The following is a 14282-nucleotide window of genomic DNA, read 5'->3' on the forward strand; positions in this document are numbered from 1 at the left end:
GGCTATAACGTGGCACGGTTCCTCGCTACTGGTAGTATAGTGTATGTTGAATAATGACGTATAGTATAGTATAGCAGTTGTATGGAATGGAATGGAATCACGCCTGTTGTAGCGACTACTATATATACCATCCCCATTGTACATCTCTCGTTCCTTTCTTTCGCTTCAATCATATCAACAACCAATCAACATCCAACCAATCAGCTCTTTATTCATACCACCTACATCAACTCAATAGCCAACACAATGTCCGCTGCTACCGCTATCATCTGGTCTCCCGAGTGAGTCGAATGTGCACCTCTTCACTTCTTGTCCCCTCCTTCTCATTCCCCTTCCCCCACTATCGTGTGACATTCATAATCGCAGATTGGGTGTTCTATCTCTGGCTTTGTACCTTAACCAACACCCAAGGAGGACATATCAGTCTGATCCTGACCTGCTCGAGACCCGTCGTGACCGAGATCATGACGAGTCGCTTCTAAACCTGAATCTCCCTTTGTTTGATGTGCCACGTCCGTAACCATATACTGACCTCCTCACCCCTTACTCGCAGGAACTCTCAAGAGGAATTCATCGTATTCGTCGACGACGTTGCCGAGGTGAGTTATCGTTTCCCATCCCCCAACACACCCCTCGTGGGCCACAGCGGTATCTCGGATCCGAACGCCCAAGCTCGGTTGACAGCGGGTCGTTCCGATTTGGAGAGTCTTACTCTCACATGCACATCTCCTCCACACTTCGGCACCGCTTATACGAAGGAGGCTCAGTGCTGACCCATTTAACTCTTCATGTGTACAGTACGAACGATGGAAGGGTGGTGCTACCGATATTGCCCTCTCCCGATTCGTCGGTAACTTTGCTGTTGTGAGTGATTACCCTGCCCAGCCCTGCCATGCCCTCTTCCTACATGGAATGCTGTCTCCTTTTACAGCTTGGTGTACACTGTATGACGTGGCGTGTGACGACACGAGCTGATCTTCACCTACAGTTGAAAACCTCCACTTCAGTCGGCCACACCGGTAACCTCGGTGAGGTATCCAAGCAAGAGATCCAAAATGTCTTCTTTGGAGGTGACAAGAGCAAGCATGCCGAGTGAGTGATGGGTCTCTGGTTCAGAATTTGTTGGGTCATCGATCTGTAATCTTCGCTGCTTTCATGTACCATAACCACTTTTCTTTTCCCTATTCTCGTTTCCCCAACAAATCGCCATTTACTGACCACTTGATTTACCGCAGAGACGCCATCGAGATCATCCTCAAGGAAGGTAAGATCCACAAGGGCGATTACTCTCACTCTTACAAACTCACCTTGAACCCCGGTCGAGGTGCTGGAAGTGTCAAGGGCCAAGGAAACACTCAAGGTCGATAGAGCCTAGATGTGGGGAAAGGGAATAAGAAAGTAGCAAGCAAGAAGTAGTACACCATAAAGTCCAATCAATGAAATCATGCAAATACATTCATCATAGTACCTATCCTTGATCGTGGTCTGTTGGTTGAATTGAGCTGCATATGCTTTGCATATTGGCAGATCACCTGGGTTCTCGTAATGCCCATGCATGGGACTGAATGGTACAAGCACCGTATGATCGTGTGAGCTGTTGAATTGAGGGAGTTGATACCTCCACTTTGAGATCGGGTGCCCCACTCTTGAGATGGAATGTTGATAACGACGTCTACTGACATCATCGATGGGTAGTGTATGCTAAGAAAGAGTGGACCGGGATATACGACCTGCACCGATATATACCAGTAAGATCGATTCCTCATATCCTACTTTAGCTCATCACAGAACAGCAACCCATCTCCAGAAAGACATCCAGTATGCCAGTGAGTTACTCCGTAAGACTACAAACCCCTCCACAGCTAACCCATCCACAAGCCCCAAACAGCCCTAATCGTAGGCGCCTCCAAAGGCCTAGGCCTAGCACTAACCAAGAAATACTCCGCCCTAATCGGCGGCACCAACGTCTATGCTACTGTCCGCGGATACCTCGATGATTCGGAGAAAGCATCGACCTTTCCAGACGGAGTACATGTGATTGAGGATATTGATGTTTCAGAGGAAGGGGTAGGGGATAAGATTGTTGAGGGGTTGCAGGGAGCGGCGGTGGGGTTGGTTGTTTATGTTAGTGGGGTGCTGAAGCCTGAGGTGAGTGAGTTTTGTTGAATGATAGTATGAGATGGGTGTGGGTATGGTTGGATTTGTATGCTACTTTCTTTCTTTTTGGTGAACGGAAGATATCGATCGATAAGAGTGATACTGTGCGACCAGGTCTTAGGGTCGAAATTTATATCGAGTTTCGTCTGATCTGGGTTGGACAGTTGTCGTTGATGAGTAGATCCATGCTGATCATTCATGCTTTGTGGGATTTAGGAAATGGGCAAAGCAAACTGGAACGATGAAATTGCAATGTACACTATCTGCGCGATCGCCCCGGTCTTCGTGGTCCAATCGCTGTGAGTGGGACCTGATGTCTCGTATCTTACGCCCAGGGCATATCCAAACTTCCGTCTTATTCTCATAATCTCAATGAGACGGTGAGACGGATAGCTTATATCGTCACGGGACATTACAGACTCATGTCATCTTCCCTCGCGCCCGAAGCCAAAATCATCCTCCTAACTTCCGAAGCTGGTTCTATCACACTACGAACCCAAGGCGAAGGAGGAGGGATGTACGGCCATCACGGCTCAAAAGCTGCGGGAAACATGGTGGGACATCTGTTGAGCTATGATTTGAAAGAGAGGGGGGTCAGTATCGCCATGATTCATGTGAGTACATCGTATCTCTGTTCAGAAAGAACACAAGGCGATAAGATAAGGGAAGGTTAAGAAAGTTGTATGACTAATCTATGATCGACTTGAATCTCCGTTTCAGCCCGGTTTCCTGAAGACTGGTGAGTTCATACTGAGATACAAACAGACGTATGCGGCACAAAGTGGCTGATGTGATCTTGCCGTATTTCTAGAAATGACCAAAGACGCGGGGATGGAGGAATTCTACGACAAGATGGGAGGTGAGTGGTCCTATACTGCATGATCAGCAGAAAGACAGTACAGCTCATTGATCGATGGCGATACTCCCCCCCTCCCTTGTTCAGCCGTCACTCCCGAAGAGGCCGCAGGACCATTCGCAGAGTTCGCTGAGAAGCTGAACCTAGAGATGTCTGGTAAATTCTGGGCACCGAGTGAGTGATCGCGATTCCAGTATGTTGTATCGAGAAATTACAGTCGCTTTGCTGACTGTTCCTGTCCTCGTTCTTGCCTGGTCTCTAGTGGGAGCTAGGTATGTGAACCATTTTGCTTTCACTCTCTATCGTCACAATCTTTGTGTCGCATTTCTAGCTGACTTTCGCTATTCCATGTATCGCAGAGGTATCGGGAATGCCGAGGAGGTATTGGGTAAAGAATGGACCAAGCAATCTGGTCCATTGGAATTACCTTGGTGATTGTTTAGTAGTTTAGTAAAGATATCGTTTAGTTGACGTTATTGAAGTATCGACAATGTATTGTTAGTCAGCAGATTGTGGCCGTACCATCGACGAAGAACTGAATGTCTCGAAATGAACATGAACGAGCATTCATACTGATGGTCATCTAACGTCTACCCAAAAAACCCAAAAGAGAAGAATAATGACCAAATTGATCCTGATTATATAAGTATTGCAGTGAACCAACTTATTGTCAATCCCAGCGATCAGACTGCCTAATTACCCTAACCTCCATCCACCCAGACTGAGTGATCAAGGTCAATCCCCATAAACCAACCTGATCCTCCTACTCTCATCCCACCCGCAATCCGCCCCCTTAACCGCAATCCGAATATTAGGGTACCCAACCTCAGGCATAAGGTAGAAATTCGGTTTGACAACCGTCCCATCTTGGTTGGTCCATTCGAAGATCATCTCTTGTCCTGGGGTTGGGGCGTTCCAAATTGACGTTTGGGATATGGCGAAGCCTGGTGGGACGTAGGATGTACGGGTGAAGCCTATACAACTGTCATGGGGTCAGCAGATGTCATAAGCATAACACGCATGGTAGGTGGAGGTGGAAATGGCATGAAATTTGAGTATAGATGGAGTCTGTAATTGTACAGTCTTAAGGGTCCGATCGAAAGAGAGAGATAATAACAGAAGACGACTTACTTGCCATTCTCTCCTCCCAGATTGTTTCTAGGGCTATTATACCCGTAATTCATATATGCCGACCAGTTCATCCAACCCGTTGCCAAGTGAGGTAACTCATATTCCGGATTATAGAACGTATCGTTTATCAATATATTATTGTTAGACCCCGTAGCGTCTTTTTGGAAGATGAACTTGGCAGCTAGAGCTGGATCTTCGGTCTGTTGGTTGAATTACATAAAAACACTATTAGCCCAAACAAACTTCGGAGGGAGGTGAAGGGAAGGGAGAAGTGCAGAAACCTACCAAAGCCCATACACCCCCACCTGCGTATTGACCCCACAAATACCCCAAATCACCACTATCCACTCCATCTCGCTTGGTATTGGCGTTGTAGAAGCTTGCTTTGACTGCTTGAGTTACCACTGGTCCAGCTTCGATAGGGTTGGAGGGCTTCGTTTCTGGTTCGGTAGGTGGTAGACTAGATTGTCTAGGTAAGATTGCTGACGTCCAGTATTGTATTAGCTTGACTGCAGTGTGAAACATCCACAGTACTTAACTTACCTCTCACTCTGGCGGGATCGTACAGCAATTTCGGTTTATTCAGAGGCAATCCCCTGGCTAACCTCTCGGAATTGCTTAGTCCGTCTGTAGGTGGGGAAGTGTCTGTAGGAGTGGGGACTGGTGCTGGATGAGCAGCGACCACTCCCAGCAGGAGGAGAACCGATGACAGCAGGACACGCATTGTATTTGATCAATTAGTCAGTATCTTATTGCAGGTTGCACTGTTTGATAAGACAACTTATCCAGCTGAATTTTTGCCATCATCCTACACATATATACATATCCCTCTTTACTTGCTCGACTCATTGTTGACGATGTACATCCTTCTGCACACCGGGGTGCTCACTCTTCATATGAATGCACATACCTCACGCTATGGGCTTGTTTGAAGACGGAGCCGAACAACTGTTCGCTTGGCTCCGGAGGACCGACCAGGTGTTAGGATCGTCCGCCACCATACCGATCGGATGGGACAGGCACCATTGTAACAACCACAATACTCAGGAACCCGGACGATCCGGATCCAAATTGCAGGAATGAGAGTTGGGGGAAAGTTGTGGATGCATCCCTGGCAGACAAGCACCAGCAAGCAAAAAGGATAGATGTGCATAATACCCTTGACATTGAACGCTATGACCATTTGCTTTTCCTTACCCGCGTTGTCTATTCTACGCTGGGACAATGATCCACATTCCCCTCTGGATTCCCCCACCACGTAGGAAATGGCTTACTCGGCCCACCAGCTCCGAAAACCGCGAAAGATAGGATAAACAGTACGAACAGACTTCCCCCGTCAAACGCTGCTGTGACTAAGTAAGAATAGTTCTTGAAGAACTTAGGCTTGTAGTTCCGTAGGTAGTATTGCGTGAAGAAGCCTGCGAAGAGGGTACTGAGTATTACACAGGATTGAGTCTGGTTAAATCCTAGGTATCCTGCGTAGGCGAAGAATTGGGGGAGGTTTAGGTCCGAGGTTGAGACTCTGCCTATTCGGGGGACGAACTGTGGCAAGCAAATGAATATCGGTGTGAGTACTATATTACGTTTGTTGAATCTGGACTGGAGGCAAGATTTGAACGTACAATCACGAAGATACGATGCAAGATTACTGCTCCTGCTCCTATGGCGAGACCTAATGGAACGATGAAGTACTCTCCGCTCTTGTTGTACAGGTATTCTGCTAATGCCCATGTGGTAGCCTATTTATCGAACGTACCTTGTCAGTTGGATACGTAATTCTCGAAGAATTGGGGCGAAAGAGATACTTGCGGAGGTGTTCAACGATTGGAAATAAGCTGGAGACCAGGCTGCCGAACCGGAATTGGTATCTGTCAATAATTCTCGGTGCGAGTTGACGACGGAGATCATCACTACGTAGTTGATGAATGCCTGTAGACTCTCAATCGTGAGTTACCGTTCTGAGTATCTTTGTAGAGGTGTACCTACCCCGAGGACTGTTCCGTAGATTTGGGTTAACCACATGGCTCGAGGGGGGATTTTGACTGATTGTGGATCGGTAGTGTATCAGCAGATACAAACAAGGGGCCATGGTTGTGCTAGTTCAGTAGAGCTCACGGTACTCTCCCATCTTCAGATCACACGCCAGATTCAGACTCTGCGAGATGACCGAGTGCGACCAAGCGGAAAAATACAAATTGGCAATGGGTCTTCCTGGTGAGGTCAAACCCGCAACCATCTTCATAAGTTGGTTCGTGGCGATACCATTACCGAATCTATCATTCATCATCAGATCAGTTCTGTCACCCTTCCCCCGTGACATGTATATTTGATGATTGATGTGTTGGGAGGAAACGACTCACCTAGAGTACAGAATCGTACTGAATGGAGCTACGACCGTACCCAATACCAGCGCAGTGATGTACGATCCGACAGACAAAGTGATGTTCTCTTTCAGCACAACTACTAAACCCAGTATGAAAGCGAAGACCAGGATGGGAAGGTACCAATACCACGGTGCTTCTTTGTACTTCTTCATGGCGTTATGGTGTCGATCGTCAAATATCCCTTTACGGCTATTTTTGATGGCTGTCCAGATATCTTTGCCCCAGAAGATGACACAGTGCATAATGACTCCCCCGATCTGTGTGTAACTACATCAGCTCGAACCTTTGATCGAATACGGATCCTACCTCGTCGCGCGGTGGAGGACACTATAGGTTGCCAGACTCACCGCTGCATTCCCAATGATCATTGCCCAGACGTAGGTCGAGGTGACTTTGGGTAGACCGTATTCTGCCAGTTTCTGCTTATCGAGCACACCATTCACGAACACTTCGGTAGAGACGTATCTCCCTCCTTCGGCTGTTCGCAATGATGTGGAAAGGAATGGGAGACTTCGACCGCCCCAAGCGTCTCCGTAGTATACGGCTAGAAAGGCGATCCAACAGACTACAATTCCTATTGCGTAGTTGCCTTGTAGCTTCAATGGCATGGAGGTGGCGGCGGAGGTGATCTGTTAATGTTTGTTAGTCCATCTGTCTTCGGGAAGTCGGCTTTATGGAGTGGAGTGGAAAGACCAACGCACATATTGCCAATCAAGACTGATATTGAGTATACCTAATCCCTCATTACTCAACGACCCCCCGAACAGATTGGTCAATACCGCTGCCTTCTCGCCCGTAGCCTTCATAGATGCCAAACAAGGAATGGAGACAGAGTTCAACCATGGGAAAATGTATGCAGGGAAGAACTCGTAGATGAACATCCCCGTGAAGCAGTACCAGAACACTCTGAGAGGTTTGGAGCTTCTCACGGTGTCCCAATGCAGGGTTTGGAGAGATTTAACCGTTGGGATGTTCGTCCAGTAGACCGCTTCGACGTGCCAGACTGTTATGGGTCGGAAGATCCCTGTGAGGCCGTATCCGAATAGACCGATACTCAGGGTGCTGATCATATGCTCAAGTATCAGCTCACCATTCCGCATGTCTTAGGTCTCTCCGTTCCGGATGTGATGCATTAAGGAGGAATGTGTGGCTCACCTCAGAATGACAGTGGTCGGAGTCAACTTGATATCGTAGAACAGATTCTGTACGGTAAACACTGAGATCCCCTCGGCCCCATTCGAAGCTGCCGAAGCTGTTATCGCAGCTATGGAGTGCTCTTTCAAACCGAACGCAGAGGGATTGACGATCTTGGCGATGGTGATCCAGAAGGGTAATGTGCCTGTACCACCCCGTTCTCTCCATCGTTTCTCCAAGTGGTCTCCTCGGGGTAATAGCGCTGCCCAACCGTTTCCGAGGAAGTAGATGATCAGGACGATGAATGAGCCGCTGATGGTTACGTTGGTGGGTTTGAACTGTCCCAACAACGACCTCGATCAGCCATGCCCGTTGTTCAAGCAGTGTCACCAACCAGGTCGAACATGTTGGATCTTAACGAAAGCGATAATATCTCACCTTGTAGATCTGATTCATGGAAGCTTGAAAACAAGCCATAATAGTACCCAGCACCATACTCCTGAAAGTAACTGACGGATCCCCATCGTCCCGAATCGATAGCAGGTGGTTGGCGGCGTCCGCACCTGTCCTGATTATATGACCCTCTTCGGAGGCTGAATCGTCGAGCAGGGAATCATCAGGTTTACCCACAAGGGCTTTTTCATGCTTGTCATCGGGTAGGGGTAGGTTGATATCTTTCTCTTTAGCTATTATAGGTTGTTTACCCTCTAGGGTGGGGATGGATGCTTGACCCGTCGTGGAATTTAGAATTGCCACTTGGTCCATCCTGCTTGACTCGTGACTTTGGTGATTAGTATGAGGGGATTAGAATGCCATCCACTTCATTTTGCATGGGCCAAGGGACACCTTTTATACACCTCAGCCAATCAGTATACCTGGAATGAAAAGACAGCAGTTCCACATTTTCGACTTCCGTGCTTGCACTTTGTTCAACATCTTTGCAATACATGTCGATGGATGGTGTGATGATGATGTGATCAAGAATCGTTCATAGTCTGGAGTAGCCATTGATTAGGTTGACGGATGTCAAAGTGTGCCAGTGGTGGGAGTTCTCGCTCCAGACGTCCGTTCGTGAAAAGGCGAGTGAAAGGATAACCAACAGATACAATAAGTTGAAATCAGAAACAAAGATGAACCATGCGGCTCCAAGGGTCCAGTCGATGGAGTCATGCGATCCCAACTTCCTCATTTCCAAATTCACTTCGTTTATGTTGTATCTACTGTACCGTACTGCATGGTGAACGCTCGTTAAACCCATTTAAGGTTCTTTAACTCACAGTAGTTAGTGGCGCCGACGCACTTCACATGTCTTCTTCAGGGACGAGGTGGGATAACCATATGCTGCACCGTCGCTTAATGCGATTGCGTGCTTGTTCGACTGACTCGGTATGATCGGTAGCTCCGCGGTATCAGCGAATGATCGATGGAGCCCGTGTGTGCATGATAGTTTGAACGGTGCATATGTAGTCCTCTGCTTCTTTCCTACTTTTGCGGAATGACTGGAATCACGCCATACCGGGTTATCGCGGCATGTGATACCGCGTTTTGCGCCGGGACGAATCGTCTCTCACGAGGCGGAACGTAGAATTGCGCATGCTCAACTATGGATTGGGGTTGTGGAATGGGAATCAAGGTGCACAGCATACGATCAATAGTAAGAGGAAGGAGGAGCATGTGCACACGATTTGGGAAACCACATAGCACGACATGGCGTCCGAATATCCATCGGACCATTAGCTGACAACTTCTCAGCTGTTGTCACGTCGTGGAGATCATGGTAATGAAAAAGGGAATGCACATCGTCCGAGATGCAATGCAGTCAGTCGTCAGGGCTCTTCGTAATCACTGACGAGTGAATGCTTGTTCTACAGGCGGCCAGTCTTTGTCGGAAGTCATACATTTCGAGTGTTGCTCGTCATTCCTTCGCGCTCACGATGAATCACATTACCCTTCAACGTGCTACTGCTACTCTCCTACCTCGCTGCTGCTCCTAACGCCATGATAGGCACCTGCTCCTTGTCAGTCCTTGTCAGTGACATTGCTCTATAGATCTTCCCCCTCCTGACACGTTACAGACTCCTTCTTACGTCTCCTGCTCAGTGCTAGCGTGTGAGGCAATGATGAAAGGAAGTCAAAGGCCTCACCGTCCTTGACGATCCTTTCGTCGTACCAAACTGGTTTGGTACCCTTGAAAGGACCGGATGGTGACCTCACCTTTGCTCATACCCACAAAGGTTGAGCCTATCACTCGACTTCCAAGATATATAACCCCAGATAAATCGAGTCTGATAATTCAGAAATTCCATAACAACTCAAGTCCGACTCAATCCTATCTACCCATTCATGAAAATCATATAAAACTACAACAACAACTAAAATAAAAGTGAATCACATAACAATTCACACCCATCCACAACGACAACTGCACAACATGACTTGCGTAATTACTCCCACGCCCGCTCCAACTTCAGTGAAAACTACCAAACTCTCCCATCCCGCACTTCTCACCGGTCTCGCTTCCCCCCCTCTCACTCCCATCTCTTCAGGAGTTAGCATCAAACGAAACTCTCTGAATGTTACTCCCAAACCCCAACCCCCCGAACCATCCTATGCGATGCTCCGAGCGCATCACGCGTACGCCCTGAAATATACCATCGCGAAACTCCGCTGGGATCAGGTGAACAACCTGTACTTACCTGGCCAAGACGCCGATTGGAACCATAACGAGATGATTGCGAAGCTCGAGAAAGAGCTCCACGATGTCCAAGAAGCTCAAAAGGGTTTGGACCAGTTCCCCAATTGTTTCTCGCCTATTGCGTTCCCAAAACCCCATGGACCACTCACAAAGGAGAAGTTTGAGGAGAACAAGAAGGTCGAGCAAGAAAAAGAAAAGCGAATCAATGAGGAATTGGAGAAGGTCTTCCCGTTTTTGAAAAGATTGTTTATCGGTCCCATGACGAAGATGCAGGCTAAGCGGGATTTCCTGCTGAGGGAGCAATTGAAGGATAATGATCTTGAGGATATCTCGATCCTCATTCCTACTGAGAACAAGAAATGGCTGATGGCTCAACAGGACAAAAAAGTTGCTAATCGCCCCACCAACCGAAAGACCTACGAACAACAACGATACGAAAAAGAGAAAGCCAAAGTGGCTGCTCAATTGGAGGTTTTGGCTAAACAAAAGAAAGAACAGGCAGAGAGGAACCCACCTCGAAAACCTTTTGGACCATTGACCAAGGAAGAGTGGATCGCTACTTTTCCTGTATATGGGCCTAAGACATACAATGAAGCCATGTTACCTTCTCAGAGGGAGCAACGACACGCCATTATCAGCTGGTTACAACGACCTTGGGGGGTTTATAACGAGAAAGCTTCTAAGGCTATGGAGGCTTTGGCTGAACTTGCTAAGGAATCGTTGGAGGAGGAGAAGGTTTTGAGAGAGAAATTGAGGAAGAGGAAAGAGGAGATGAAGAAGGTTGAGCTGATCAGGGCTCTTGAGGCGAAGAAGGCTGAGGAGGAGAAGAAGGAAGGGGCAAAGGATGGTGAGAAGGACAAGGAGGGGGCCAAGAATGAGGCAAAGGAGAAGGAGAAGAAGGTTGATGATGCTGAGGCGGAAAATAAGAAAGAGTAAACCATTCCGTAGCTCATGGTAAATTCTTACCGTGTAGTTTGTGAGAGCGTCTGTCTATGCATCGTTGTTGGCTGTGGCCCTGCCTCGGTCTGGTCTCCCTTCCCGTCGATCACTTGCAATTTAAGCATTCCTTTGGATTTTCAAACTAACGGCGATCTCCGATAAGGTTTGGGTGGATCATGCGTCAGGAATGATGATGACCAACACCAAACATCACTCTCTCTATCTCTCTATCTAAGTTATATGATGACCACTTTCTCACTCCAACATATACTTCTATAATCTCATTGTGTACAGTATCACGAACCAAAATGTCAGCAATAATCATAACAACCACCCCATATCCTCGAACCCACTCCCACTCCCGCTCTCGTCCACCTCACTCTCGCGCTCAATCTCAAATCCAAACACCCACAAACGAACAAACACCTCTACTCCTCCGTCCGCCCTCCCCTTCACCAAGTTGCTCTTCCTCCGTATCCTCCTACTCCTCCTCTTCCGAAACTCTCCTTCGATCACCTCCACTGAAAGATACAATAAGCACCGCGAGGTTCTGTATAGTCTGTGCGGGGATATGGTCGGCAAATTTCGTTTTTGCCTTTCAGTCTACTGCTATACCCACGCTGGCACCGGAGATTGGCAGTTGGTTCGAACATGCTGAGTTGGCGGCGTATTTGGGAAGTGGATTTACGTTGGCTAGTACGGCGGGTATGTGCCTCGCTTTTCCCTTCCGCTTCGGCTAAAGCATACTGTACTCGATAACAAATTTGTAGATGATTGACGAGCTGATGACCTGCTGTCATGATCATAGTGATACCCCTCTATGGGGTGTTTATGGAGACGTTGGGCCGTACGTTCGCGATGATAACTGCCTGTGCCTTCTTTGGTGTGGGCACGGTTATGTGTGCAATGTCAAATAACATGTACACTTTAATCGGAGCTAGGATATTTGCTGGATTGGGAGGTGGGGGATTGTTGACTGTTTCAAGTGTGATCGTCACGGATCTGGTACCATTGAGAGACAGGGGGTTTTATCAGGGTGAGCCTCGACTTCCTTTCTCAATCTTTCGTAGATATAGCTGGGTGACGGAAGAGCTTATACGATTGTGTTGTACAATATAGGTTTGATGATGACCATCTTCGGCTCCGGATCGATGCTAGGCGGTCCCCTCGCAGGTTGGCTCACAGATAAATACGGATGGCACTGGTCCTTCTGGGTCCAACTTCCCATTATCCTCTTCTGCGCCATCATCGTATCGATCTTCCTCCCTACTCCACCTATCCCGCCGACCCACCAATCCTTACTCAAAGGCCTAGCCTCATTAGATTGGTTGGGGTCTTTCTTCCTCATCACGTCGGTTACCACTTTGTTATTGGGATTATCGTTCCATACCTCCTACCTCGAACCTTGGTCTGCGCCCATAGTGTGGGGAATGTTGCTCGCTTCGGTATTCGGTACGGGACTGTTCATCTATACGGAGACCAAGGTGAAGAGACCGGTCGTACCGCTAGAACTGTTCAGGTCGAGCCATATCGCTGCGATCAATACTTGTGGATTCTTCTTGAGTGTGGGGAATCAAGCTTTTGTGAGTTGAGCTGACAAGCGCCAAAATAAGCTAACATTAGCTGACTGATCCTTACGCTGCCTGATATACAGATGTACCAAATGTAAGTCAGCTATGAAGTCATGGTCCAGAACCGAGAACTCAGCATAAAAGCTGACTTTCTTCGCAGACCTGTCTACTTCGCTGTCATCGTCAACACGTCCACTGCTCAGGCTGGTCTAATCATGTCGTTATGTGGTGGATTGGGTTTGGCAACTGGATCGATGGTAGCTGGACAGTGAGTATCTCACCCCTCTCATACCACAGTGACATACAGTAATGGTGCTGATTCCCATGACCCAGGTATATACGCTCAGGTCATTCATGGAAATACCTCGGTCCCATCGCACTCTTCCCACCCATCGTAGGCTCGATCGTAGCTGCCTCATGGGATCCAAGCTGGACATGGTGGAGCTACTATGCTACTGTCCTACCTTGCGTTCTGGGATATTCTACTTTCCTATGTGTGCAGTTGGGTGAGCTTTCCAAAGCAGGATTCTCCGAGACAGAGACAAGCTGACCCTTTGGACGGAATAGTTGCGCTCATATCGAGTGTGGACAGTAAGATTATGGTGAGCTAGCCATTCAGTATCCGGTACTACAACGCAGGTTCAGCTAATAGATGACTGAGCAGCCCAAAGCCACTGCTTTGATGTATACTACTCGAAGTCTCGGTGCGACGTTGGGAGTAAGTATTGGCGGGTCGGTCCAGCTTGGTGCACTTGCGAGTGACTTGAAGAAGCAGTTTAAGGGGATCGAAAATGGTAATGAGGTGGGTGGTCGCTACTCTACTTCTGTTTCACCATCATACGCCCTAGGCGGGAAACATGTACTTTCACACATCGAGACTGTATCTTGAATATCTTGAATACACGAATATTCCTCATGACACTGACGACTATCAATGATACCCCCCGCAGATAATCTCAGCAATCCTACACTCCAAATCCGCCATCCGTCTCTTACCCCCCTCCCTCAGGGAAATGGCACTAAAATCGTACAGCCACTCTCTATCTGTCGTATGGATCTTTGCAGCCATCATAGCTGGTATTACATTTATCAATTCGTTCTGGATCAAAAGTACGAAGGTACATGAGGATGATGAGGTCAAGCAAAGGGAAGAAGGGGTCGGAGGGGTCGTGGAAGGTGGGTTTGGGGAGGGGTTGGGGGAGGGGACGATTGAGGGTGAGACGAGGCGGTAAATGGTGATGTGCACGAATATGGACGTTTTCTCGCTGTTTGTAGACATGATTATCGGGATTAGACATATGACTAGTATAATCGAGGATATGTATTCCATAGAGTCTAGAATAATTATTGTACTGCAGGGGACTGATACTTTACAAACCATAATCTAAGATACTTTACAGACTTCTCTATAACAG

The 14282-nt window shown here is 47.8% G+C and overlaps 6 protein-coding genes across 6 annotated transcripts; 4 read left to right on the top strand and 2 right to left on the bottom strand.

Moving 5' to 3' along the window:
• Positions 1-246: 246 nt before the first annotated feature.
• On the top strand, positions 247-1368 carry I302_104698 (uncharacterized protein; the record flags this gene model as incomplete). The annotated part of the gene is made up of 5 exons (XM_019195800.1): positions 247-281; positions 554-599; positions 799-864; positions 989-1092; positions 1236-1368. The coding sequence occupies 5 exons, from the start codon at positions 247-249 to the stop codon at positions 1366-1368; spliced, it is 384 nt and encodes a 127-aa protein (XP_019042623.1).
• A 452-nt stretch (positions 1369-1820) lies between these two features.
• On the top strand, positions 1821-3448 carry I302_104699 (uncharacterized protein; the record flags this gene model as incomplete). Its single annotated transcript, XM_019195799.2, has 9 exons — positions 1821-1826; positions 1879-2148; positions 2374-2456; positions 2576-2771; positions 2878-2896; positions 2969-3016; positions 3101-3187; positions 3231-3285; positions 3373-3448. The coding sequence occupies 9 exons, from the start codon at positions 1821-1823 to the stop codon at positions 3446-3448; spliced, it is 840 nt and encodes a 279-aa protein (XP_019042622.2).
• Positions 3449-3748: 300 nt separating this feature from the next.
• I302_104700 (uncharacterized protein) lies at positions 3749-4868 on the bottom strand (the record flags this gene model as incomplete). Its single annotated transcript, XM_019195797.1, has 4 exons — positions 3749-3995; positions 4145-4344; positions 4430-4626; positions 4688-4868. The coding sequence occupies 4 exons, from the start codon at positions 4866-4868 to the stop codon at positions 3749-3751; spliced, it is 825 nt and encodes a 274-aa protein (XP_019042620.1).
• Positions 4869-5350: 482 nt separating this feature from the next.
• On the bottom strand, positions 5351-8427 carry I302_104701 (uncharacterized protein; the record flags this gene model as incomplete). The annotated part of the gene is made up of 10 exons (XM_065869933.1): positions 5351-5686; positions 5767-5883; positions 5954-6073; positions 6131-6186; positions 6260-6417; positions 6505-6785; positions 6876-7157; positions 7230-7590; positions 7684-8000; positions 8101-8427. The coding sequence occupies 10 exons, from the start codon at positions 8425-8427 to the stop codon at positions 5351-5353; spliced, it is 2355 nt and encodes a 784-aa protein (XP_065726005.1).
• A 1666-nt stretch (positions 8428-10093) lies between these two features.
• On the top strand, positions 10094-11293 carry I302_104702 (uncharacterized protein; the record flags this gene model as incomplete). The annotated part of the gene is made up of 1 exon (XM_019195795.1): positions 10094-11293. The coding sequence occupies one exon, from the start codon at positions 10094-10096 to the stop codon at positions 11291-11293; it is 1200 nt and encodes a 399-aa protein (XP_019042618.1).
• A 311-nt stretch (positions 11294-11604) lies between these two features.
• I302_104703 (uncharacterized protein) lies at positions 11605-14099 on the top strand (the record flags this gene model as incomplete). The annotated part of the gene is made up of 9 exons (XM_019195794.1): positions 11605-12001; positions 12105-12332; positions 12416-12879; positions 12951-12961; positions 13028-13135; positions 13201-13373; positions 13435-13469; positions 13532-13669; positions 13818-14099. The coding sequence occupies 9 exons, from the start codon at positions 11605-11607 to the stop codon at positions 14097-14099; spliced, it is 1836 nt and encodes a 611-aa protein (XP_019042617.1).
• Between the last annotated feature and the right edge of the window lie 183 nt (positions 14100-14282).

This window comes from Kwoniella bestiolae, chromosome 3 (assembly GCF_000512585.2).
Source record: "Kwoniella bestiolae CBS 10118 chromosome 3, complete sequence".
Lineage (NCBI taxonomy): Eukaryota > Fungi > Basidiomycota > Tremellomycetes > Tremellales > Cryptococcaceae > Kwoniella > Kwoniella bestiolae.